The sequence below is a fragment of the Trichoderma atroviride genome, chromosome 2 (assembly GCF_020647795.1).
Source record: "Trichoderma atroviride chromosome 2, complete sequence".
In the NCBI taxonomy this organism is placed as follows: domain Eukaryota; kingdom Fungi; phylum Ascomycota; class Sordariomycetes; order Hypocreales; family Hypocreaceae; genus Trichoderma; species Trichoderma atroviride.
In genome coordinates this window covers 5,380,475-5,406,009 of record NC_089401.1, presented here as the reverse complement: position 1 = coordinate 5,406,009, position 25,535 = coordinate 5,380,475, and the positions used below count along the sequence as shown (strand labels likewise).

The window sequence follows — 25,535 nt, the reverse complement described above, 5'->3', positions numbered from 1 at the left end:
GAGGTTGAACGCTTACACGATCTACTACCTACTTTACCTCTTTAATTCAAAACAGGGCATCTACTGCTTCGTGCGAATTGATCTATTGATGAGAATTGCAATGCCGATTGATCCTTTAGGAAATAATCGTTGGCTTACTTCGAAGATACTTGCCCAATATATCATCAAGACTTATAATGCCGATTCATCTTCCAGCAAATAGTAGTTGGCTTACTTCGGAAATACGTGCCGAAACCCAAGTACACTCGAAGCTCCCTGTCATATGCAAATCACTCAAATGTCCTCCGCATGCAATGACAAATATCGCAGACTTCGTACTCTAGTTATGGCGTATAGCAATACGCCTTTGTATGGCAACTACCTTGATAGGGGTATATTATGCCCAGCAGCACATGTAATTCTCTTGATACAACGTAATGCAGTTACTTGCTTACATGCAGCACACCTGATAAATATTAGCCGTCTATATGAATGCAACTAGCATTAGTAGTAAGACTTTACTAAGTTGCCAAGCGTCGATGCTTCCTCAACAAGAGACTAAAATGACGGAATAGTCCTTCTACTACGACACTGACTCAGCGCCTTGGTCGATGAGCTGATTTTGCCGGTTCCAGGCGCTCTGGACCACTTACACAATTACTAGGCGTCTTGGCTGCTCATTAATTATTACCAAGGTAGGTAGGATTGCGGCTGAGGCACAGTGCGGGACATCAACTTATGGTGCTTATTAAACCCGCTTCGAGTAAAAGGATATACATACATAGTGTAGCAGAATTTCTTCTTCCTTGAAATAAAATCCCTAAAGCAAATCGCCGCTCACGCACTTCTGTGTAGTTGGGGGTATCTTCACACCGAAACACAAGACTAATCAAAAAAAGAAAAGAAAAGAAAAAAATTCCCAGGAAAAGAGAGTGGCCATTTCCTTTCCGGTTGAAAAGGCCGCTCCAAACGCCGCAACCGCGCCGCACCATGCCGCAACTACGAAAATTAAAATAAAACCCACAATGCGCCTTATATCCATCTTCTTTTATGGGGTCTGGGTGTTGCTTTTTGAAAGCGCGTCATTTGCCCAGGGCGGTAGTCGGAAACTGCGCTCTGTCCTATTATGAGCGGTTTGCCGCATGGCTTCGGCATCTTCACTGGCTCGGGGAGACTGCGAGATTGGCCTATTAATATTGTCGTGCAAGTTCTGCTAAAAGTTAGCTTGAGCTTTCTTCTTCTTCTCTGAAATAAAGTACATTTCAAAGAAAGGCTACATGAAAGAGAAGTGGGAGTAATGTGAGTTGGACATACGCTTGGATCAGGCGCACTGGCACTGCGTTGCAATTGAGTGTTAAAGTCACCTTGCGTCTGGCTATTCATGAGTAAGATCCTATCTTGTAATTCCTTTTCAGGCGCTGTTGCCAAGTATTCAGGCGTGTAGTTTCCCCAAATTATCGCCGGCACGAGCCGGTCATGTTCTCGTATGAGACTGACCAGCAGGCGCCAGCGGTGATTGTCAGGAAGAAATCCCCACGCCTGCTTCTTCAGAGCTTCGGAAATGCCCACTGTGACTCTTTCTGCTAGCTCTGCTGCGTTGACTGTTTGTACGCGCTGCTCGTTCACCAACGTAGCCAGCACATTCTCGAAGTCTGTCTTAGAATGATTTCGAGACTGGCTGAACAATGATGTCGTTGTATTTGGCACATTCGTGGTATCCGGGTTTCCAGATGTCAGTGCCAACATCGGTGCAGAACTTGGCCCTGGAGGACTTGGCAGAGATTCTGCTCCTTGTTGCGGTGTGGGTGAAGGCCTGAAGGGCATTATAACATTTTTGTTTCCGGAAGGGTTAGTATACGCAGCAGAATTCATGATATATGTGTTCGCCCCTGGTATAGGTAAAGGAGCCGACGATGGAAAGTGCACCTTTGATTTCAGTCAAGATTAGCTGTGAGCTAGCTGGCAATGCAACATGATACATAGTAACTCACACGAGAGGCAGCTGGCGCCATGGGGGCTGGTTGTGCTTGCGAAAACGACGGAGTGTTGGCATTTGGCACTGGCTGGAAGGAAAGTCCCGGAATGACAAACGCTTGCTGATTATGTTGTGGTTGCTGATTGTACTGTGGTTGCTGAGCTTGCTGAGCTTGCTGATTGTACTGTGGATGAGCTGGATATGGGGATGAATGCATTTGTATGCCTTGAGGCGGTCGAGCGGCGTCGGCCATAGCTCGAATCTGTGCTGCTCTTTGTTTTTCTTCGTACATTTTCCTATACTTTTCCGGATCGGTTTGCTTCAGCCGTTCCATGTCGTGCAATTCTTGAGCATCCTTCTTCTCCTCGGCCGTTAGCTCATTTGCAGGGTCTTCTTCTTCGTACGTGTCTGTCGAAAGAATCTTCCGAATGGCCCCGTTATCTTTTGACAGTTCTATCAGCTTATCCAATATGGTGTCTTGGCCTAGAAAAGGACTGAGGTCGCTGGCTGGCTTTGTCGCCATGGGCTTGAACAAATCTCCGTTCCGCTTGCCCCAGGCAATGGGGTTCGCTTTGTCTACAACACGCGATGCGAGCTGCGTCTTGAAAATCGACCTGTTTTGTAGCCCTTCTTCAAAGCTGCCCGCAATGACAAAGCGGTATACATATACCGTTTTCTGTTGTCCAAACCGGTAGGATCGGCCAACAGCCTGTTGCTCGTTAACCGGGTTCCATTTGAAGTCGAAGATGACGACTCGGTTTGCTCCTTGTATATTGAGGCCTACTCCGCCTGCTTTTGTGGAGATTAGGTAGATCTCCGACTCTCCAGCCTTGCCGGTGTTGAAAGCCTTGACCATACCTTGCCGTTTGCTCACGGGTGTGGAACCGTCTAGCCGCTGTACTGCTCGTCTCTGCTGTTTGAACAGCTCCTCGAGGTAGTCTAGCGTCAGAATAGACTCACTAAAGACGAGGACTTTGTCTCCCATAGCGCGCGCTTGGTCTAACACGACGAGAAGGAGTGCAACCTTTTGCGAAAGTTCAGGGTTGGCTATGTCTTTCCCGTTTGTCTCCTTAAGAACAGTCGAGATCATATTCGGGGGAAATTTTGTTGACCGACCATGGCTCTCGCTTTCGTCGTCGGTTCCCTCATCTCCTGGGCCTCTTACAGACTGCTGTGCCGCCTTTGGCGTCTTCGATGCTGCCTTTTCATTCAGCATCAGTTGCCTAAAGCAGCGAGGGTGGTTGCAGATAACCCCGAGTTGCGCCACAAATTTCACTACACTCGTTTTTGATGACGCAGCCACCATTTCATTCAAGTAAATGCCGTACAGCTTTTCTTGAAGAGGATTAGGCTTGACGAAGAGGACGAATTCGTACTTTGGAGGTAGCTCATGCTTGACAACCTGGACAGTGGCTCGCTGCACTTTGGGAGCAACAGTCATCTTCAATACCTCCAACATTTTCAGGGCTTTGCGCTTCTCGGACCAACTACTCTCCCTGTCTAGTCCCCTTTCAATAGGTTCTGCGTATATATCCGCAAACTCCTTTTGGGGTCCGAGATACCTTGGTGCCACCCAATTTATCATTGAATAGTACTCTTTGATGTTGTTAGATAACGGGGAGCCGGTCAAAGCAATCCGTCTTCTGGTGAGAAAGTCTTGGCAGACTTGGTGAAGCTGGCTGTCAGGATTCTTCATTGTGTGGGCCTCATCACAAATGACAATGTTGGCTTTGTCCGTCAATATCTGTTTCATGTTGTCGTTTTCGGCCCGTGTTCTTTTGAACATCTCATGTCCCATAACCAAAACACCGCCATATTCTGCCCAGTATTCAATCGTTGAGATTTGGTTTGACTTGCTTTGTGCTGATTCGACTTTGAAGACATTGCCAAGTATGCCTTCGGGTGACCACGCATTGATTTCTTCAAGCCAGTTGATGACCAATCCAGCAGGGCATATGATGAGTGACTGTGAAGTTCTCAGGTCCATAGGTATCTGCGCCTTTATGGCTTCATTATCCGAATGAGAAGCTTCAGCTATCGCCACTAGAAGAGTAATAACCTGCATCGTCTTTCCCAGACCCATGGTATGCGCCAGAAGGCAGCCTTGTCGGAGGTCTGCATTGAGAATAATCTGATTCCATAGAAACCGGACTCCTTTGATCTGATGGTCTTTGATGCGCTCACCAATTTTTCTGCTTATATAGATGAATGGCTGGCCATCTTGTTTACTTTCGTTGATAATCAGTCGAGCCTCGCCTTCTGTCATGGTGCTGGATAGCGTGGCGAGTTTCAAATTCTTGGCTGCGCGAGCCTCATATTCCTCGGCGCGTTTCTTCCCTTGTTCTCGGAGCTCAACACCCTCTTTGTTCTGCACAATCTCTCTGGTCGCGCGTTTGCGTGGCTTTGATGAACTTTGTGTAACATTGGCTGAGTGATCACTAAGCTCATCTGGTCCAATTTCATCGTCCAGGGCATCGTCAAAGGCATCGGTTCTAAAAATCTGACTGCTCTGTGGATACTTGGGAGCCCACTCCCTGATAAAAGCATGGAAAGCCGAGAAAAATGCTTTTGCACGGTTGAGACGGTTTTGGTCCTTCTCCTTCAAAGCCAGGATCCGATCATCTGCGTAGTGGCGACACTGACAGAAGCTTAAGAACAGCTTTGTGAGGTCAAAAGCTGTAGTATTTGCTTGATCTTTTCCGATATCTGACTCCTTCGTAAAGGGATTTGCTATGTAGGAGGCTACAAACGCCTGCCAGGCCTCTTCTGCGGTGAATTTCTGCATTGCCTGGAGAATCGGCTCACGGCGGGCTTGCATAAGCTTCCACAGCAGACAGAGAACCAATCGCCAACGGTCTTTTGCTTTTGCCCAGTGCTTTGCAGACGTCTCGCCAATCTTCTCCAAGCTTCCCAGTTGAGCCATAGGCGGGACTTCTTCTGTCAAATAGATTGGCTCTTCTTTAATGAGAAGAGGGGCGTCGTCCACCTGTTTCTTGACCGGAGAAATTGTCAAATCGATGCATTCTATTGTCGCCTCGCGATCCTGACGATCTGGTAGAGATTCTACCTGTGTGAGATCGATAACCATGGAGGCGTCAACTTCAGACAAGGGGTGGCTTGTTTCGCGGATACGCCGTTCTCGTGGCGACGCGGGAGTGCTCTTAAAAAAGTCTCCGTCGGTCATGGCCACATCGCGGTCGTTGTCAGGTACAATGAAACCTTCTTCATCTGAACTGGTCAATAGTTCATCGTCCGAATTTTCTAGGCGCACCTTTGGTGCTGAAGACTTCGGCATCGGAAGCCCCAGAGGCTTTGGAGGGGGATGGCGCCTCTCAAGAAGCGAAATGAACCATAATGTATCAAGTTTGTCGATCAAGCTCGTCTCCATAGTGGCAGCTTGATCACGGAGATCGCTCTCTTTGTCCCATCTGCTGCTGAGTATCCCCGTATAGAATTTTTTTATCCGCCCATCGAGGTGCTCCGCGCGTTTTCGACTCTCGAGAATCTCCTTCTTGGCCTGCCCTGTTCTTTTGACACCCATCCAGTCTTTATATGCTCGGCGTTCGCGCTTGGGCAGCTTCTTTTCTTTCCAATTTGCTTCCATAGCAGCCAATTCCTCTTTGAGGATAACCTCCGCGCGCTCTCTCGATATGTTAGTGTCAGGCTGATGTTGTTTTGCTGCAATTTCTGCTTTCTCATCATCAATCTCTCGCTGTGTCAGTTCATCCCACGAGTCAGGCAGGGCATCCAAGTCTATGACCGCCTCACTTCCGTCAGAAGGAGTTGGCGACTGCAGAGGAATGAATCCGCGCTTCATCGAAGCTTGTTTCTGAGAATTTTTGAGAAAGCGCATCCGTAGCATGCGATTGACAACAAGCCTCCGCCCAGGAGGTTTTGCATGGCTTGGAGTCACAATCGCAAATCCGCCTCCACCAAGATCATTCCAAGGGTAGTCTGGAGTTCCATTAGAAGACAGGATATCTTGACGATAGATTCTCTCGCTCCCTAGATAGGAATGTTCTGAAATGGGTTCCAAAATTGAGCGTTGGCCACTATTACTTGGTATCTTGGCTGCTTCAATCAGATTGAAGGACTCGGATTGAAATAGAGAAAGGGAATTTGGGTCGGCCAACGGCTTTGCGCTCAAATTCATCGGCTCCAAGCGTCTCCGCTTGCAAGATTTTTCTTCGCTGGCTCGATCATCCGCTGAAGTATGGGAAGGAGCTTGAGAAGCAATTGATGAGAGTCCATTGGCAGAATCGACCCTGGTGATAGAATCTGCATCGCCATCCAATTGCATTGAAAGGTCCCCATCAGGTTCAAGTAGAGCGCCATCAAAGACTTTAATGATTTGAGCATTTACCGACGGCGCTTCGACTGTTCCGTGTGGCTCATACTGAGTTGAGATGCTTCGAGCGTTTGGAGTGGGTGTCGGATCCAAGGGTCGCTTCACAGGCGGTATGGGCGAGAGCTCTGTCTTCACATCATCTTGCTCATCGTCGGATAGGAGCGCGGACTGAGTCTTCAAGAAGGTCTTTTTCCACGATCGAAAACTTTTGCTTCTTGCCCGAAAGTTGATAATCGTCTCTGCCAAGTCTGCTTTGCTTCGGGCCGCTTTCAGATTGAGGCATTCCATCAACTCCGCCTTTGACAGTAAGAATTCATAAGTGAGTAAGGTGCGCCCGTCAATATCATTATCAATCAGCTTTGCAGCTAGCGCAGCTGGGTCTTTTATCCATGGGGTATTTTGGAAACAAATCTCCCCTGAGAGGGTTTCTGCATCCCACAAGAACGGGTCATCTTGACGGATGCTTCCCATCTGGGCCACACTCGCGCTCAGAGACGGCACGGTTGGATCCACTGCGAAGCGTTAGCAACTCGAGTATCGCAAACTTGTTCCTTGAAGTGAACAGGTTCTCTGTGGTTATTTGAAGCATTCCATCAGAGATGAAATAATTCTCCAAAAGCCACATGATGCCTTGAAAAAGAGCGATGACATAGAAGAGCTAGAGTAGACTTACTATGGTCTCACCAGCTTGAAGCGGCATGTGCATTAGTAACGAGAGAGAAACGACACAAGGAAGATATATAAAAAAAAAGGGATATTATAATGAAGAGTCTGAAGAAGGAAAAAGAATGCAGCTGATTTCTGGTAAGCAGAAGGTTGCGTGAACTAGGTGCGTTTCGGCTGAAGAGAAAAGAAGGTGGTGAGATAATGCCTGCAAGAAGCCGAGAAGTGAAGAAAATCGAGAGAAGGATATGCTGACATCAAGGTATTATCCACAAACTCTCTGAATCGGCAAAACACAAGCACGGCTCCTCAGCGCATCTCGCTCCTCAATTATGTTCCCTCCTAAGAAAAGAGTATGCTCAAATACGCGTTTTGTTGGCGACTGTTGGTTGCCAGACGAAATAGAGAACACCACTTCACGTGACCTCTGAGCGTACAGGAGGAGGAAAGAACAAAAGAAAAAAAAGAGTTGCGATGAAATGCGCGGATCAACTCTTCGCCCGGCTCTCGCCTGATTGCTGCGAGCGCAGCCACGGCGCTGTTCTTATATTTCCAGATTTTCCTCCTTCTTTTCCGTCGAAATCTCGCGGCCTCGAGCGTCGAGAAAATTCCATCATACCGTAGTAGCAGTGCTAAAGGGTCTCAGCTGCGGCTAATTGGCCCGGGGGTGTCTCAGAGACGCATCCACAGGGCATTTGGCGCCTAGCTAGAGCGGCTGATAGGCGAGCTGTGGCGATGGCGGGGGCTGAGGCTGAGCGCACATGTTGCGTGCGGCTTAGATGCGTTGAAACGAGTGCCCAACGACGACATCTTTGGTTGATGCAAGATGGAAAATCGGCGTGTAATCTTGTCAAATTATGTCAAGCCTTGATAGAAAAGAACGTGGAATATTGCGCCCAGTGAATAGAGCAATGTGAATAGACTCTTTAAGAATTCAGAATTCACAACGACGCAAACAGTCAGTGTATTTACGGAGCACGTCGGAAAGCCATTAATAATCCGCCTCTGTGGGATCTCGCACTAATCGTCCTCTCTTACAGAACCACCACTCACGAAATCTTCACAGCCGCAGTTCGCCGCACTTACACAACCCAACCAACGCCCTATAACCGCTGGCCAGTTGTCACCACCTGGACGAGGCCTCCCACGTCATTTTTCTCTTCATTCTTGTCTTTCAATAAAGTCTCACTCTCTCGTCCTCACCAATGGCATCTCTCGCGAGCGGGGCTTATCCCCCGCCATTGCAACAAGCTGAAAAAGAAGCCCTCGTCGAAACGGTCAAGGACTGGGCCATTGCCAACGGCCTCGCTGTGCGGTCGCCCCCCTGCAGTGGTCCCGGCCGAAACTGATCCTGCGGGCATCACGGCCATCAACGTCCCAGTCACGCTCTTCCCCACGCCGTTCCTGCGAGAGTGCTTCGAGCAGGGCCAGGCGGTGCAAAAGACTTACAACGAGCTGTATGCGGCTGTGAGCCGTGACGAGGCATTTCTGGAGCAAACTGTCAAGGAGTGAGTAGCAGCCACATGAGTAGCCGGCCATCAACTGACATGATTGTAAAGGGTCGTAAATGGCGACGACTTCATCCGCAACCTCTGGGATGTCCATCTAAAGGTCAAGGCTGAGGGCTACACTCAGGTATATATACATTCATGACAGCACTCACTCAAAAGGGCCCCCATGAGCTTTTATTCACTTTTTGCCTGTGATTCTAGCCTTTATCATTGGGTCTCTTCAGATCAGACTACATGGTCCATCAGGACAATGCAGCCTCTCCCCCAACTGTTCAAGTAAAACAAGTCGAGTTCAACACCATCGCCGCATCCTTCGGTGGCCTCTCAACTTACACATCAAAATTACACAAGTCAGTACTCTTACAAACCATTCCCTGCCGAAAAGCTAACAAACAACCGCCCAGATTCCTTGCAGCCACCGAGTATCCCCTGCTCCAACACGCATTGGCACCGGACTCACTCAACCTCCCCGATAACCAGAGCATTCAGGGCCTAGCAGGCGGTATTCAGGCTGCTTTTCATGCTTACCCCAAGTCCGACCTAGGTCATGCCAAATGCGTCATCTTCCTTGTCCAGGGCGGCGAGCGCAACATCTTTGACCAGCGCCATCTAGAGTACCAGGTCACCCAGTCCTCGCCAACGATACCAGTTTTCAGACTTGCCATCTCAGACATTTTCAAACACACCACCCTTGCCGACGCACCGAAGCGCCAGCTCCTCTACCGCCTCCCTCGCGACCCGTCCAAGGTCTTTGAAGTAGCCGTCATTTACATGCGCTCTGGCTATCACACCAACGACTATCCCGACCAGACAGCCTGGGATGCCAGATACCACCTGGAGCGGTCTGGCGCGATCAAGTGCCCCAGCATTCTCACCCAGCTGGCCGGCACCAAAAAGGTTCAACAGGTGCTAGCCACTCCCCGGCCTTCATCGGCGCCGTCTGTTCTCGGAAAATTCATCAACGACAGTACCCCCGCTGCCGCTGAGCTCTGGAAGACATTTACCAACATTTACCCCATGGACACGTCTGAAGCCGGCCTGGAAGCACGGAAGAAGGCTCTGGATCCCGCGCTATGCAAGGCGTACGTTCTCAAGCCCCAGCGAGAGGGAGGAGGCAACAACATCTACCGAAGCGCCATTCCGGAATTCCTAAAGACTTTGCCCGAGGAGCACTGGGGCGCATACATTCTCATGGAGCTCATCGTGCCGCCACCCGTATCAAATATCATTCTTAGGAATGGCCATTTAGAGGAAGGCGGCATTATCTGCGAACTGGGCGTATATGGTACTTGCCTGTGGAATCAGGGCACCGGAGACGTGCTCCACAACGAGGGCGCAGGATACCTGCTCCGTACAAAGGGAGATCAGAGCGAGGAGGGAGGTGTAGCTGCAGGGTACGGGTGCATGGACAGCGTCACCTTGGTATGATGAAGCAAAAATAAAAAGCTGGATAGGTACATTGTATAATCATTGCGAGCACGTAGAGTTTACAGGAGCCTTGGGAGAATCGCATCGCAAGTGGCCAAAAGCAGGAGAGCCGAGAGTTCATCTATCACATCAAATCATACATCAAAGTCATCAGGCAATACTACAGTTACATGGCAAGCAAGCAACCCGCCGCCTGCTTTTAATTCGCCAAAAACACCCAGCGAGAATCCATTGAATCCCATTGCTTATCCCTTGGCAGCCAAGCCCTCAATCTGTTCCGCTATTGCCTGCTTTACTCGCCCTGCTCTGGGGGTGAAGGGCGCTTTAGAACCTCGATATGGCCTGTGAGTTTACCACGTGGTTAGTCAAACTAGAATGTAGAAACGTCGGGGCGAGTTTGGAGTAGATTTTTGGCAACTTACGCTGGATGACGCTGAGGCCTTGTCTGGTCTGTCCATTGGAGTCCGTGTAAGAGCTGATGCTCGCATCACCCTCAACATAAACCAGAGTGCTAAAACACGGCAAATCAAAACGTCAGCTTCTCCTTCTTCTCTCCTCGTCACCCCCGTCCGTCATTGGCATCATAACATACCCCTTGGCCAGACCCAGCAAAAAGTCCCTGCGAGGCCCCTCCACAAAGCCCGTCACGCGGAACCAGCTGGTGGTGCGGTTGTCCTTGCTCCCGCTGTTGCTCGCGACGGCGTACCGCACGTACTCCTTGGGGTTCTGCTCGTTGCCGCTGACCTGGGCCTCGGGCGCATCGGCCAGGTTGCCAACAATGGTGATGCGGGCGATGGAGCGAGGCGAGGTGGTGCTGAATGCGCGAGCAGCTCCAGCGGTGGCGGCGGCGCGGCGGAAAAGGAACGACGACATGGTTTGGGGATTTTTGAGCTGCTGTTGGGCTATTTATCAGCGATTGGGAAAGAAGAAAGAAACAAGTGAAGATAAGGAGAAGTAGCTGTCGAGGACTTACAAGTTTTTTTGTCGAGACGGTTTTGGTTTTGTTTGGGGGCCCCTCCCTTGCTCTCAAAGCTGCAGAGAAATGGGGTCACGTCAGGACGCGATAAGATTAAGCCCGCGCCTGGAGCTCTTTGAGCAATGATTGGCTGGATGGCGGGGCATGCTCCCCTGTCCCCGATTGAAAGATGGATACTCGATAGATCGTGGTATATGCTCCTAAAGAAATATGCTACTATGAAAGGAATGCTTACTCATCAGAGACAAGTTGATTTCGGCTTCACAACGGCGCGCCCCGCCATTCTAGCTCCCGGCTCGGTCCAAGTCACTGAAGCCCGTTGCTGGACTTCATTCATCAAGACCATACACAAGACAGGACAAATAGACGACTAAATAACCACCTCCAAGTCTATTACCATCTATAAACTCCCGCCAGTCGTATCCAGAAACAGTCTCCCCTGTTTATTGCTCTCTTATCAGAATTCTCCCCGCTGTGCCGCTGTACGCACCCGTCCCGTGCTCCGTACAACCTCACGTCTCTCTCACAATAAGCCCCTATCAAAACACCAAACTGGCCGCCCACAATGAGCCCCAGCTGCCCAAATCCGCCTCGGCACTGCAAGCCACAGCCGTGACATAATTCCATATCCAGCCCTAATCATTTCCTCTTCACCTTTCACCCCTTTTTGTGGAATGCAGACCCAGAAATCCGGGTAGCCGCGCTGCCACTGCCGCTGAAGGCTGCGGGATCAGCCACCCGCGCACGGGGCATTGCCTATTCCGGCCATCAATAGAAGCCCAATCCGTCTCTCAATAAACGCCTCCAATAACAACAAACATTGTCCAAAACACCAATCAGGAGAAACGCTTTTTCGGTGAATGCCTGCATTATCACGATGCAACCATGAAACTACCTTTTCTTCTTCTTTCTTTTATTTGCTTGCGCTTTGTAATGTATGGAGAGACCAGGGGATTCATTGGAAAAAGCTGGACGTGAGAGGCTGGATATCTCGAACTGATCCGCTTTTTTTTTTACAAATGTGATGCTGCAGTTTGCTCGTCTTCTTCAGCTGGCAATAGTTTCATCCAAATTTACCAGGGCTGGTACGCAATGGAAATGTTTTCTGCGTGTGTGTGAAGCAAAATGCACTGATATGCATGCGTGTGTATGACTAGGAGGTTTATTCCATTATATTTTATTTTAATCTATTTTCTTATACAGGAGTTTCTATCAATAAAAGTATCCTCGACTACCGGTTTTTTTTTTTTTTTTGTGTTTGTTCCTTTATTGACTGCCTTATTGTTTCTATAGAAGACCAATTCCCTGACATCTTCTGCTATTGCTGCTCGTTCTATACATCAGCAATAGCTATTGACCATGAAACCATCCTTTCCCAGTTTATTTTGAAAAGAATATGCTTCTTGCTGCTCATCATCAGCCATCCTCTTCCTGATTCCTTTATATCATCATCATCACCGCTCTCTTCATACCCACGCCTTGTCACGATATCAAAATCCTCATCCTACCATTGGCAACACTGATACAAACCAATCCACCATCATGGACTCGCCCTTCAATCTCGCCCCTCGCGGCACTTCCAGCATCTTCATGCCCGGTCTGGCCCCAACCACCTTCACCAACCCATCCCCCACGGCCAACCTCATCTGCCGCGTCGTCCTCGCCCTCCTCGGCAACCTCGTCTGCCTCGTGCCCCTGCGGCTCCTCTACCGCAACGGCGAGCTGGCCGCCGCCATGCTCATCCTCGTGGTGGAGCTGCAAAACGTTGACAGCGTACTCAACGCCCTCATCTGGCACAACGACGACGTGGCATCCTGGTGGCCGGGCTACGGCTTCTGCGACGTCGACACCCACATACACAATCTCGCCATCGGCCTCTTCAACACCTGCCTCCTGGCCAGCATGCGCAACCTGGCCATGCAGATCCAGAACATGAGAGCCAACCCCCTCACCAAGACGGAGAAGACGCGGCGCAACATTGTCCAGGCGCTCATCATCTTCCCGCTGCCGCTTCTGCAGGCCGCGTGGACATATCCTCTCTCCCAGCAGCGATATTATATCGGCACGTTGAGCGGATGCTCCTGGGCCCCTGCCCATTCGTGGCCGTATGCAGCCTTTGACATCTTGCTGCCGGCACTCATGCCGCTCCTCACTGCCGGCTATGCTAGTAAGTCTCAAAGTGCCGGGTCCACGACCAACACCCAACACGATCCAGCTATGCAGTTCCATTCTTTATTCAGCCCAAAAAGATTCAACTAACTTCCTTGCCCCCCCTTAGTTTTCGTATACATACGATACCGCCAAATCTCCAAATCCACCGCGTCCGCCCTCTCCAACAGCCCCCTCGCCCAGGCCCGCAGCCAACGAGCCCGCCGCCGCCTCTATCTCATGGTCGTCACCATCCTCGTGCCGTACCTCCCCATCGTGCTGGCGCTCGCCATTGTCAACATGCAGGTGGCTGGAGGTTTCAAGCCCTACGACTTCGACGCCATCCACAACCATGGCGAGATACCCTGGGACGCAATTGTATACTTGACAAGCAGCCAGGTGCACTGGGCATACATAAACATGTGCTACCTGCCCATCGCAGCGACCGTGCCGATATTCATCTTCTTCGGCATGACCAAGGATGCCATGAACTGCTACCGCGTGGTTCTGCTCTTCTTTGGGCTTGGAAAAGTGTTCCCGCGACTACACGACGAGTACGACCCAGATGCTCGGGTGCTGGCCTCCATGTCTCACGGTAGCCACTCAACGTCTACAAGGTAAAAAACTCCATCTTGATTGGAATCTTCTTTATGCAATCCATAGTAGCTAACCCCTTACCAGTTCATCCAAAAAGAATGCAGCTCACTCAGGCTTGAGTTTCATGACAAGCATACCCTCCAACCAAAATACATCAACGCTCCAGCAGCCTGCCCCAGCAGCAACATCAACAGCCCTACCCATCCACAACCAAGACGTTCATGTTCAACCTATTCGTCGCAACCCATTCCTCTTTAGCACCCGTCTCGATTTCTCTCTTCCCTTCAAGCTATCGCTGTTCAGGCGCTCCGAGGACAACACTTCTTCTGCGCCCTTGGAGCTACTCAGCCATCAACCTACCAACAGGTCTGTCTGGTCTGATGAAGATTCTCTGCCAATTCCTTGTGCAGCAACCGCTACGGCTTCAGCGTCACAGCATACGTCTTCTTTCAACAATCAAGCTGGTAAAGCCAAAGACCATTCTGTTATCACGCCAGCACCTCCAGCACTGCTCCCATCCTCCACCTCAAATCCGGCCAATGGCTATGGAGAGCTTTAGCGTTGCTCTGCTAGCTGCGAGTGGAAGGAAAAGATGACATTCTTCTATTTTGAGAACGAAGAGTCTTGTTAATCCAGTTTTTATTCTTGAAAGCATACACCAGCAAATATTTCGATTCATTGCTAGCCAGTCCTTCTTTTTTTTTTTTTTCTATATATACCTATATAGTGTTATAACCGGACCATCGTGCGCTTTCATATAGGTTTGCTTCTCTATGTTTTAATAGGTGCCACTGGGTCAACCATATCTGCCACGGCGCCGCGTGGTGCTCTTTATAAGGTCTCTTTTCATTTCCAAATGCTAAAAAAAAGAATGAGAAACAAAACGAACGGACTTTTGGTATCTCCTGCAGGGTATTTTCCGTCCATTAAGTTAAATAAAAAGAATAGAAATGTAAGCAGAGTTTCAAGTGCTGCCATGTTGTTATGCATCATTCGGCCAATCATGCATCTTTCGCTGAACTTTGCATCTTCCGTATGACTTCCCGATGTGCGTCTAATAGATCGCCGCTCCGCATGCGAGCATCAAACATCCTATCATTCCACTCCTTTTCTCGCCTTTGCATCTCCTTCCGCTGTATTTCCGCTTCCCTCTTTTCCATCATGACAATACGTTGCGTATCCATATCATCAACAAGAGTAGACGATGGCGCAAAAGGAGTCTCACGGCCAAGATTGGGAGGAACGCCAGGAGTCATTGATGTGAGATCTCTAGCTATTGAATGTCGGAAGTTGGCGAGTCTTGAATTTTGGGCTATCACAGAGACGGAGGATATTCTCTTGGGCTGGTGAGAATTGAACTGCGTATTCCCGGAAACTTCAATTCCACTGCTAGAGCGATTCAGCCTATAATTTGATAGCGGTAAGTAATTTGAAGCTGGTAGATTTGTCCTGCTGCTTTGGCGTATAATCTCCCTTCGTTGACTCAGTGGAATGTCATCGGGATCAGGGCTAGCCACCCGATGGTTTACAGGATAGTTGTAAAGGGAGTCTGCGTCACCAACCGATCCCTGTGCATCAATATTGTAATCGGCTAGGTGGGCAACGAGATTGCCTTGTGATCGACTCCGTAGAACAGACTCTCTCTGACCGAGTAGGGTATGAGGATTCGAAAAAGACACAACACGAGGCACTATCGGCCGGAATGGTGCTGGATTCAGCTGGGTGGCGTCTTGCTGAGAATGGTCTTCGGGGGACAGCTCAGTGGCCTGGATACCATCTTGCTCTTCGACAATCGGAGCAAACCCTGAAGATATGCGCCGTAGGGCCACAGGAGCTGGCTGGAGACCGGCCATGTCCATGGGAGGCGATTTAGGGCTTCCGCTAGGGCTCATGGCATCCGCAGACATTGCCGGAGAAACAACAATTTCAGAGATGCGCGCTTGCTTCTTAACTGCTTTTGCGTTTGGCTGTATGGAAGACACTTGTGTTGATCCAGAATCTGATTGCTGAGGGGGCACATACGAAGTGCGATCAGCAATGTTCATCTGCAGATCCTCCAAATCGACATATCTAGGGACTTCTTCCATGTCCACCTCTGACCCATATGGCTCGATATGAATAGCGTCAGGTTCGGGAGTGTCCGCGTGGCCCAGATGTTTAGCCCACTCATTCGTCCTATAAGAAAGGGCAGCTCTTGACATGGACGTAGGTAATCGGTCTTTTGTCAAGTTCGCCGGGACTGAAGTCGCTGAAGAACCAGACTTTGTTTTATCAGTAGATTCGGGCAATTTGCCTTCCGTTGTACTGCCTGCGGTTGCAGTGTGCTCCTGTTCGTGAGTTACCGAGGTCTCTTCCTCTCCAGCCGCATTCTCAGCCTTAGCACCTGAGTCTTGTTTATCTAGTAGCTCATCCCCATCGCGTTTCTCGTTTGGCTCAGATTCCATCTCAAGTGTTTCGCCACCTGGGATTTCCTTTGACATTGCTTGAGGTTCAATGCCCTCTGATTTCTCAGCATCATCCGCAGCTGCAGTCTCGAGTTCCACCTCCTCTGGGCTCTGGGTTGCTTTAGCTTTAGCTTCGCCCAGCTCTGCAGTAATCTCAATGCTCTTTCGGTCATCATCATCAACGATTGAATCATGCTCGTTCTGATAATCACTCAAGCTTTCATAGTCGACGGTTGCTGCCAAGGATGATCTGCTATCGTCATGGATAGATTCTGCGGGCTCAACCAAATCTTCAGTGCTTTCGCCAGTCTCCAACTGGCGTTCGGGAGAAGTGCTCTTCTTCCTCTGCTGAGATAAGCTTCTCAGAAGCGTTGCTGAGCTCTGGGAGACCCTTTTGACGAGGGAATTTCGAATAGGAGTCGCAGACGCAAAAGGTTCGTCGTCAGCAAATGTCGCAACAGATGACCGATCGCCAATTGACTTCAAGTCATCTTCTGTCGGAGTCTTGAACGGTAAGGGGACTACCTCAGGGGCGGGTGTCATGTTTCTTTGCGGAGAATTTCGTCTGCCCTCTGAGCTTGTTTGAGAGATTTCCTTCTCTTTGGCGGCCCCGGTTCTTCTGTCATTGTCGACAATCTCTGCGCCTGACTCTGACATGGCGCCAAATTGTTCTTCAGTAATCTCGCCTTCCCTATGCTTTCGCGTCTCCAATATTTCGTCCGCAGCTACCCGTACCATGATCTTGCCTTCCTTGGCCGGCCCCATGGACATGAGCCCATCTGTTCCAGCTTGCACTACACTTGAATCTGACAATTCGGTCATCTCAATACCATCAGTCTTGGATTCTGTGTAAACAGACTCAGAATGAACTCTTTGCTGTCTTTTGCTATTGCTGCCGCTGTCGGTGCCAGATGAGTAGTGCGAGGCAGTGCTCATACCATTGCTGTCTGGCATAAATCTGCCTCCATAGACTTTTTCCCAGGCCACTCGCTCCCGTGCCGTTTGCTGCCCAATGTGGCGACCGACATTCTCTTCTTCTTGCTGAAGGCATCTCTGATCCTCCGCGAGCTTCAAGGCCTTTGTATTGCGCCTATCTCGAACAATTCTCCAGAGCCTCATCTGGCAGACAATCCCAACGAAGCAGATGACGACGATTACTGCAAGCTCGACTCGGATGCCTCTAGTAATAGGATAGGTATCTGCGCCAAGGGGGAATAAATCCCCATTTAGGTTCCAGATATAAGCCCAGAACTCTTTAAGCCCGGCTCTACTGAAACAGTCAATACCCAATACAATTACTGTTGCGCCTCCGAAAGACATGAGGATAATCATGGCCCAGTCTCGGGTGTAGGAGCTGAAAGAGAGGGCGAAGCCGCCAACAGAAAGGCACGAGATGAAAATTGCTCGGCCTAGCGTATCATGCAGCAAGCCTCCTGGTGCCAAGCAAAGAAGCCACATGCTAAAACTGAAGCCTCCTAGAGCGCATCCCAGGCCTTCGGTTAGCTCTTTGAAGATGAGGGATGCTGCTCCTAGCACACAGCCAGACAAGACGACAGCAACGACATATGCTCCCTGAACAGCCAAGCTAACAGGGACATTCATGAGATAGACAACAAGAACGGTGATTCCGAGAGAGGTGAGATAGGCAGTCGAGAAGAAACAGTTGATCCATTGGTTTCTGAGCCCAATAATAGTATAGAGAGCCCCGGTAAGTAACAAAACGGCTCCGGCAACGCCCCATCCTGGAGTCAGAACGGGCTTAATAGGCAGCTGGCCGGTGGGAATCGTTGCTATCAGTCCATATGTCAGCAAGCTAGCTTGAGATGATTAGCGGGAGAATCCGTTTCTTACCGTTAAACAATGTTGAATTACTCAAAGGAGTTTGCGATGGAACTGTGGCCGTAGTCTGAAGTGTTGGTGTTGAGGAAGTTGTAGTGCTGTGAGGCGCTTTTGTGGTCGTCGATTCTTTCGAGACGTCTGTCTGCTTGCTGTCTTGGTGCTGGTCTCTGGCAATAGAGGGCTGTGGAGTTGGCTGTGAACGTGGCTCTGAACTAGAAATCGAAGCGGCGCCATCTCGTCTCAGTGGATGAAGGTCGTGTGTGGCGGCCACTTGCAGGGCCAGCAAAAGGCATACGAGTGCCTGGAGCCTCATGGCCTTGAACATTCTCGCTGCGATTGCTCGGACGTGAATACCGCCAGCGGTGGGTTTTGAAGCCGCTAGTGTGAGGAAATGCTCCCAGCTATATCCGCAGGTCGTGAAGCTTCATCCGAGCGTGGTTGGGGAGGAAGAGGCAAGCAAAAAGTATTCAAAAGGGATGAAACGACTTGAAAAGAACAGCAGAATCCTTAAAGAAGCCCCGGGACGCCAATTACATGAAAACAGCGCCTAGGTAGATATAATGCCGACCCAGTATGCTTGCGATGACCCCGGTATACAACCAAGTACAGTTGGTGCCAGCTGAGACAGGTTATGAGGATGGCCGCAGGAGATTGGCAGAGGAGCTCCAAAAGACTGCCAAAGCCGAACAACGATGTCTCAGACGCATAGGGGACGGGCCACGCACAATGGGGGGAGCTGGCCAGATAACCAGGACCGTCGACAAGATGGAGTGAGACATGCGGGCTTCGATGTCACCAGGCGAGAAGAGAGGAGGCGGGAGCCGGGCGAGGCCGAGAGCAGCGCTTTTGTTGTTTTCCTGCTTCTGCCTTTGCCCATCCCGGCCCCATAGCCTTCGTCCACTGCATGCGGACACGTCCAGCTCGATCAGCACGGCATTCGGCCACGTCTGTTAGTGCTTGCGGTTCTGGGCCTGGCCGCCGGACCGTGGCACGCAGCGAGCGGTCGCAAAGTCAAATCAAGCCCGGCATGGCGGGCCACGGCCAGGGATGCTGGGATCCAGTCCAGGCCACTCCAATCCAGTCCAATCCAGTGCCATGGCGTGGCGGTTGGGCCAATTTCCCGGCTGCAGCGGCGGATGCAGGGCTGGAGGCGCAGAAGAAGCAGCTCTTGGCTCGCTCTAGGCGGTGCCACCACGAGCGCTGCGTAGCGCTGGCGCATGCATATGCAGGGCGTACAGGAGCCCGGAGAGCATCTGGAGAGCATCGATGTGCAGCTATGACGCCTGGGGCCAGTTTTCGCGGGTCTTTTGGAGCGCAGCGAGCAGCAGCTGATGTCCATCACAAGCCGATCTGATGCCGCTGGATGAAATCGAGAGCAGGCCCAGCGGGCGCAGGGGCCACCGAAAATGGCGGCTTCGGCAGCGATGCATGCAGGAACAGGTCGGATCTGATTGCCCGCGCCAGCAACCAGGTCTCCGCAGGTACCGCGCAGGCCCACGCTACCGCCAGCTGCACCGCCAGAGCTGGGCGCTAGCGGTAGTAGCGCTGCCCGGCGGTACCTGTGCGGCGACTTAGCGACCTGTCCCAGCTGCTGTCCAGGGGCAGGCACGAGCTTTGGCCGCCGAGCGGGGGCGTTGGCAGGAACCAGCCGCGCGCGGTGCCATCCGCTTTCAGCCAGCCAAGGCTTGGATGGGGCAGAGCCTAAAACCCGCGCCATGGGCTTGATGCGGCAAAGACAGCCGGTTGGATGCGCTGCTCGATCCAAATTACCAGACTTTGATAACAGCAAGAAACAAAATTTTCTCTTGCTGCCATCTCCACCCGTCCCCATCTGTCTTGCTCAGGAAAGATCATCTCTCTGATCTACTGCAATAAGTGGCCGCTAAAATAATAGCTGCGCCGTCTCGTCATGGCAGCAGAACATCAAGTGTTGGTACTGGTACTTGTACCGGTACTGTACAGTCTCTCTTTTTCACCAACCAAGGTAGGGTAGCATTCGGCACATGGTGCTGCAGTAGTACGACATCCATGGCTCCTAAAGTGTCTCATTAACCTCCTAATGGTAATTGATGGCATTTAGCCAGCTATCCTCCGATTACCCAGTGCAAGCTGCACGTATGTTTACCACTGGAGCATGTACCGGAGATTTACTGTCTATTTCTGGATAGACTAACAATCGACTGGATGCCAAAAAGCAGCCGCAAGCAATCTTCACATCTCCCATCGTCTGCCACCAATTTGTTGAAATTTGGCTATTATAACCGCGCTGCAGCCCCATGGAGCAGAAATCCCCAGCTGCAAGCCTTCAGTCCTTGCATACTGCTGCTCCCTTGCTGCAAAGCGGCCATTGGCTCGTTTCCCGAATCCTGCACAGTATGCCGTGCTTTGCGGGCTAAAAACCAAAAGCAAAGAGAAGCTGAGCCTCCCTTGCAGCACATGCTAGGGAATAGAACGAGACGTCACCAGCCACCAATGCACTACCGTATCAGCACGGGGAGCTGTGCGAATAACAGTGCCTCTTGCGTGGTGACGATCCTGGTATTGTCGCCGTCGCTGACCATCCATGGCCCCGACCCTCGCCAAACCTGAAGCACTACGACGCAACGCATGAGAGTTGTTGAGTTGTCTAACCAGGCACCTCCTTGTCGGATGCATCCTTACCTAGGTAGAGTACAGTATCACTAGTAACAGTACAGTACCACTGCTACACTACCAAGTCGATGGCGTCCAAGTCTCGTCACCTCATCGGGGACGACGGAATGCCGATGAGACTACTGCAGAGTCGGGTCCTGGTTCATATACGGTTACATCATTGTCAGAGAGCGCCCCAGTCTATAAGTGTTTCTGCCATCGAGTCTCCTATCCTTCCGCCTCCGCGAAAACACAGTATACTGTATATCAATATGCGCGGTGACGAGTTGGGAAGAATTGCCGACCATGCCTATCGCGGTGCTGCTTTACACTTTTCCCTTGCATCAAATTCGCCTACACTCAAATTGATCTTCATGTGTCACCAAAAATACACTCGCCGGTAGCCAAGGATTTGCTTGCATGTGCCCAGACGTGCAGAGCGCATACATGGAGTACACAACTCATCCTCTCAGGCATCAACTCACCCCCAATCATCAGCCAATCCTTCGTCTTTGAAGCAATTGAACCTTCTTCTCCTTTAGGACGCAGCCTTTTCGATGCGCCACGCCACCTCGGGCTGCGAAATTAAGAGATCCACTCCGTTGGCGTGACCCAAAGTCGGCAGATGACTGGCCCGTCGTGGTGCACCAGCGCGGCGGCGCAACTCTCCAGGTCCTTCTGCCCACGTTGATTTCCGCATCCCCGTGGAACCTGCTCTTGTCCTCGCGATCGTGCAGTAAGCAATCGACTCTTCAGCGCCGCCCCCAGTTCTTCAGAATGATCAATTGGGCGCACATCTCCGTCAACAATGGTGAAACCTTCCATACGCGGGCAAAATCGGATTTGTGACACCAATTTGCAACTACAAGCAACATACTTGTAGGTAATGATGCACGCGCACAACGTACAATGCAATTATAAATGTTCAGCTTTAATATCACTGCAATACTCGGCCAACGCCAAAAAGTAATTTTAGCGATGCCAACAGATCCTGTTATGGCCCCGTGACGGACTTGGTAAATACGACCATTACACAGAATTTCAGCTCTAATGCTGATGCAACACGCAACAACCTATAGATAAATCACTGGTTACTGGAAGATACAGCAGAGCATGACTACAAGTACATGTACAGCCGAACCAAAGGAGGAGAATTAACCAGGTACTTCTCATACCGATTGACCAGGCTATTACAGTTCATCATAGCACGGTGGGAACTGCTGGAGAAGTCCCAAGTTGCAAATTGCCAAGGTACCACAAGATCTTGCGAGCCAAGCCGCTATTGCACACGTGCCTGTTCATCTGGCCATTCATCACACAAGAAGAATACAAATAACATTAAGATGGCACAAAGTATATTTTGTAGCACACAAGGCGGTTGAACTCAAAAGAGCACCCTCACCATCATCCCATGCAGGGTAATCCTTATGATTGCAAGGCAAAGGCATCTAGTAGCATTGCTTTCCTTGTGCTCCGTATTCTGGGCCAGATACCCAATTGGGACAGTCCGAGAACTCTCTTTTTCAGTTTTTTTCAGGCCCACGTGCCACGAGTGGGTGCAAGGTTGATGAAATCGATGATAGCGTGCTTTGTAGCGCATTGGAAATCAATAATTCGCTACCTATTGCTCTAATAACCCACATGTTTAGTCAAAGTCGAGAATCTGATCGGCGGGTCCAAACGCGGCAGATGTCAACACCACTTTACCCGTGCGCGCGACTGGGATAGCTTGCTGACGCGTTATTAGAGACGAAAAGAAATGCAGGTTTGCAAGGGGAAATAACGTCATATATCGGCAAGAGATGAAATCGCCGTGAACAGTGGATGAAGCTAATACTTGTAGGAGGCAATCAAATGGCGACTAAGCATGCAGGCGATAAAGTCTATCCTCTGTGCTAGAGATGCCACTTAATGAATCATGATGATTACAAAGGGCCAGTGTTTCATATACATGCAGAGAAAACTCTATTGTAACATTAGTTAATAGTAGTTAACAATATTACCGTCAGATTCGGCGTGTAATCTGGAGTGATAAAGATGCGCGGTACTAATGTTATCTCAGGGTGATTTGTTTGAATGCAGCCGTGACCACTTTTTTGCTTATAACTTGCCAATAACAAAGGTTGCCTGCTGAAAAAAAAAAGAAAAGAGGAAAGAAAAGAAAATCCAAAAAAAAACCAGCAAAACAGAGATACGCCATATATAACTAGCATCTCATCATCTCTTGGTTAGCCTCGTCGGCACTCGGTCGCCGTTATATTTCAACGACGCAGGCGACTTCCCCGCCCTGCTCCTAGACGGCGGTAGACTCGCAGCAGACGGTGGCTTATTTCTGTTTGCAAATGCAACAATCGGCTTCAGCGGCAGAGCGAGTATCTCTAATAGGGCCTTGAACGGAAATGTTACAATCGTCACGATCCATTTCCAGGCCCAAGGGATCAAGTCCCACCGCCGGTTTGTATTCTTGACTGCAGCGGCGGCTAAAGAGATGGCATCGTCCAGTTTGGCGTGTACCTGCGAGAATCTGGATTCTGTCTGAAGCTGGAGGAGTGTTGCCTTCTTCTCATACCGTCTCACGGCTCGATTCAAAGCGTCCAGCTCTGGTTGAATGGTGTTTCGGACATCTCGACTAATTGTTGCCGCGGTCGAGTCCAGCGTCTGTCCGTGTCCAGCTATTTCGTGACCCTGGGATGTTGACCGACTTTCAAGCCTCTCCAGTCTCCTGAGCATCTCTTCCAATAGCGTCTCGGTCCCAACCTGCTGGCCAAAGGGGCTTTCGTGGACAACCTTTTGAAGATGTAGTGTTCGAGACTGGACCAGCGTGATCATGTGTGACAGCACACGCAGCTCAGCTGCCAATAGGAAGATTGTCAAGTTGAAGTTGGAAACAAGTCCTTCAGATGGCCTACTGAGCTGGCCTCTGATGTAATGTAAGAGATATGCGCTAAGCAGTGGCAGTACGAAGCATGATACCAGCGCAAGGCTTTCATGGCGGTAAAGCTCTTTCAGAGCAGCCTGCTGTTGCTCCGTCATCTGCTGCTTCTCCCTAGCATCTCTCTTTGTCGAGCTCGAGTCATCCATGCCATCTCCCTCTCGCTCTTCGGGCACATCGTCAAGTGGTGCACTAGTGCTTGAGGGTTTACCCCGGGAGTCGAGGTCACTGTCGTCTTCAAGGGATATGCTGACCGAATTTTCTTGGAATAGACGGACTTCTTGCGCCGCGTGATACCATTGCCTAAAAAAACTATGAGTTTCCTTGTGCCTTTTTTTTATTTTCCTTGCTGGGGAGGAAGTGGCGAAACCATGACCGCTACTTACCACGGTTGCGTCACCGACCAATGAAGGAGGATGGCTGCGAGGCCCAGGAGCATGATGTCGGTGACAACCGAAGTGCCATTCTGGAAAAAGACACCGGCAACGGCGGGCAGAAAGGCAAAGGCCAGCGATAGAAGAGCCAGCGGCGATGATTCGTGATGGGACTGCTCCTCACCGAGGACGTGTGGACGGGGGTTGAGGATGTCGCGTGCCTCGTTCAGGCTATACTCGGAAAAGTTGGAGCTCCTCCGGGGCAGCGCCTCGGACGACGAGTCTGAAAAGTGTCGCGACATGGATCCGGACCGCATCGAGGGCTCGTCAAAGGTTTTGGCACGGCGGATAAAGTGTCCAGGGGACGCGGCGCTGGCGTTGCTGTTGCTGGTGGCATTGGTGCCGTGGCCGAGGCTGACGCCGGAGCTGGCAGCGAGCCCAGGCTTCGCTGGAGATGCCGTCGAGGCCTGGCGGCCGTCATCTGGCATTGCTGCCGTCGGCATGGCTAGGGTTATGCACGTTTTGTGCGGGATGTCAGCAGAGAGGCATTAGGCGGTGGGCAGGGAGGGAAGAAGATTGGGCTGGGCCGATCGTGGGAAAACGTGGTGGGTGGTATGCGCTGGATCGCCGCAGCATCGTTACGTCAACAGGAATTCGAGGTGCCGCTGTGCGGTGGCAACCTTCAGTGACCGTCCGTCAGCGCTCCAGCGGCTTTCCCCTGCGACCGACTAGCGCTCCCGCGTGGCTGGGCTGGCTAGAATCCGGGGTACAGCGGGCTTGTGCTGGTTTTGGCAGGAGGGCATGGCGGACCGCAGCAGGTGAGATGTTGACAGCGCACTGGCAGCAAAGCTCGATGCTTGAATAATTCGAGTTTTATGTGTTTTATTGATGTTTATCTTGACTTTGAATGTTGATCCAAGCAGCCAATGTGCGGAAATAATGGCAATAGCCTCCAGTATTCTCTGCATTCCTTACGGAGAGCTCGGTCGGTTTTGGGTCGACAGTGACAGCTACCGCTGGTCTCCACCGTATAGCTCTGGACGGAATGCTCCGCCATGATGACAGGACGCTAAGCATCTTCTATGACGAAATTACCTTGTAATTGAAGTAGTAGTGAATGAAGTTATCGTGGCCGGCAAAGAGCGGCGTATATTTCTGGTATCCATGATTTAGAGCAGATCAGCGTCAATGATCCATCTTCATCTTCAACGTTTTGCTCTTTTACATATCATTTGCGCTCTTGGCTTGGCTTTTATAAAGACATGAGCTAGGTAGTCCCAATAACCCTCCCAATTAGCCAGTGCGAGGCATTCGCAGCTCTCTAGACATTCCGCTACCGTCTTCAAGTCGTTGAACTGCGTAGAATACGAGGCAGGCCTAGACAGTAGTGCTTCGCAAGTGCATTCGAAATTGCTTCCACGTTCTCGAAGCGCTGCTATCAGCGTTGTAGACTGACAAGTCAGTTCCAAGAGATCGCGCCCCGCTTTTCGGGCCGCATGGCACCAACAGCTTAATTTCGTCTTCCTGGGGACGTCACCGTCGAAATTCGCATGGAGCAATTTCCCAGCAGGGAGCAAATCCGCACCGCCGTCATGCGAACAGGCACGGCAATCTCCAGCAATACGATTCCCAATCTTGGAAAATATGCTTCTAAAAGGAGATTAAAATTTAATATGTAGCACCTGGTTCG

At 50.6% G+C, this 25,535-nt stretch overlaps 6 protein-coding genes across 8 annotated transcripts; 3 read left to right on the top strand and 3 right to left on the bottom strand.

The window, feature by feature from the left end:
* Nucleotides 1–704: 704 nt before the first annotated feature.
* On the bottom strand, nucleotides 705–7,799 carry TrAtP1_004618 (uncharacterized protein). 3 transcript variants are annotated; one of them, XM_066112376.1, is made up of 5 exons: nucleotides 7,222–7,799; nucleotides 6,976–7,142; nucleotides 1,971–6,814; nucleotides 1,294–1,905; nucleotides 705–1,189 (listed from the first exon to the last, which is right to left on the bottom strand). In XM_066112376.1, coding segments are annotated over exons 2-5 (5,619 nt in total). In that variant the 5' UTR covers nucleotides 6,977–7,142; nucleotides 7,222–7,799; the 3' UTR covers nucleotides 705–1,027. The 3 variants fall into 3 exon arrangements, with proteins under 3 accessions (XP_065968460.1, XP_065968461.1, XP_065968459.1); XM_066112375.1 differs by having other exon boundaries at nucleotides 1,294–6,814; nucleotides 6,976–7,799; XM_066112377.1 differs by having other exon boundaries at nucleotides 705–1,905; nucleotides 6,976–7,799.
* Nucleotides 7,298–9,904, top strand: TrAtP1_004617 (uncharacterized protein; the record flags this gene model as incomplete). Its single annotated transcript, XM_014084088.2, has 6 exons — nucleotides 7,298–7,318; nucleotides 7,904–7,923; nucleotides 8,006–8,473; nucleotides 8,525–8,600; nucleotides 8,678–8,826; nucleotides 8,881–9,904. 6 exons carry the CDS (start codon nucleotides 7,298–7,300, stop codon nucleotides 9,902–9,904), a joined length of 1,758 nt encoding a protein of 585 aa, XP_013939563.2.
* A 2,518-nt stretch (nucleotides 9,905–12,422) lies between these two features.
* On the top strand, nucleotides 12,423–14,184 carry TrAtP1_004616 (uncharacterized protein; the record flags this gene model as incomplete). The annotated part of the gene is made up of 3 exons (XM_014084086.2): nucleotides 12,423–13,047; nucleotides 13,159–13,645; nucleotides 13,710–14,184. The coding sequence occupies 3 exons, from the start codon at nucleotides 12,423–12,425 to the stop codon at nucleotides 14,182–14,184; spliced, it is 1,587 nt and encodes a 528-aa protein (XP_013939561.2).
* TrAtP1_004615 (uncharacterized protein) lies at nucleotides 14,019–19,246 on the bottom strand. The gene is made up of 2 exons (XM_014084085.2): nucleotides 17,921–19,246; nucleotides 14,019–17,859 (listed from the first exon to the last, which is right to left on the bottom strand). Exons 1-2 carry the CDS (start codon nucleotides 18,231–18,233, stop codon nucleotides 14,627–14,629), a joined length of 3,546 nt encoding a protein of 1,181 aa, XP_013939560.1. The 5' UTR covers nucleotides 18,234–19,246; the 3' UTR covers nucleotides 14,019–14,626.
* Nucleotides 18,601–18,798, top strand: TrAtP1_004614 (uncharacterized protein; the record flags this gene model as incomplete). Its single annotated transcript, XM_066112374.1, has 1 exon — nucleotides 18,601–18,798. The coding sequence occupies one exon, from the start codon at nucleotides 18,601–18,603 to the stop codon at nucleotides 18,796–18,798; it is 198 nt and encodes a 65-aa protein (XP_065968458.1).
* Nucleotides 19,247–21,976: 2,730 nt separating the features above from the next.
* TrAtP1_004613 (uncharacterized protein) lies at nucleotides 21,977–24,456 on the bottom strand. The gene is made up of 2 exons (XM_066112373.1): nucleotides 23,858–24,456; nucleotides 21,977–23,774 (listed from the first exon to the last, which is right to left on the bottom strand). Exons 1-2 carry the CDS (start codon nucleotides 24,346–24,348, stop codon nucleotides 22,757–22,759), a joined length of 1,509 nt encoding a protein of 502 aa, XP_065968457.1. The 5' UTR covers nucleotides 24,349–24,456; the 3' UTR covers nucleotides 21,977–22,756.
* Nucleotides 24,457–25,535: the final 1,079 nt, after the last annotated feature.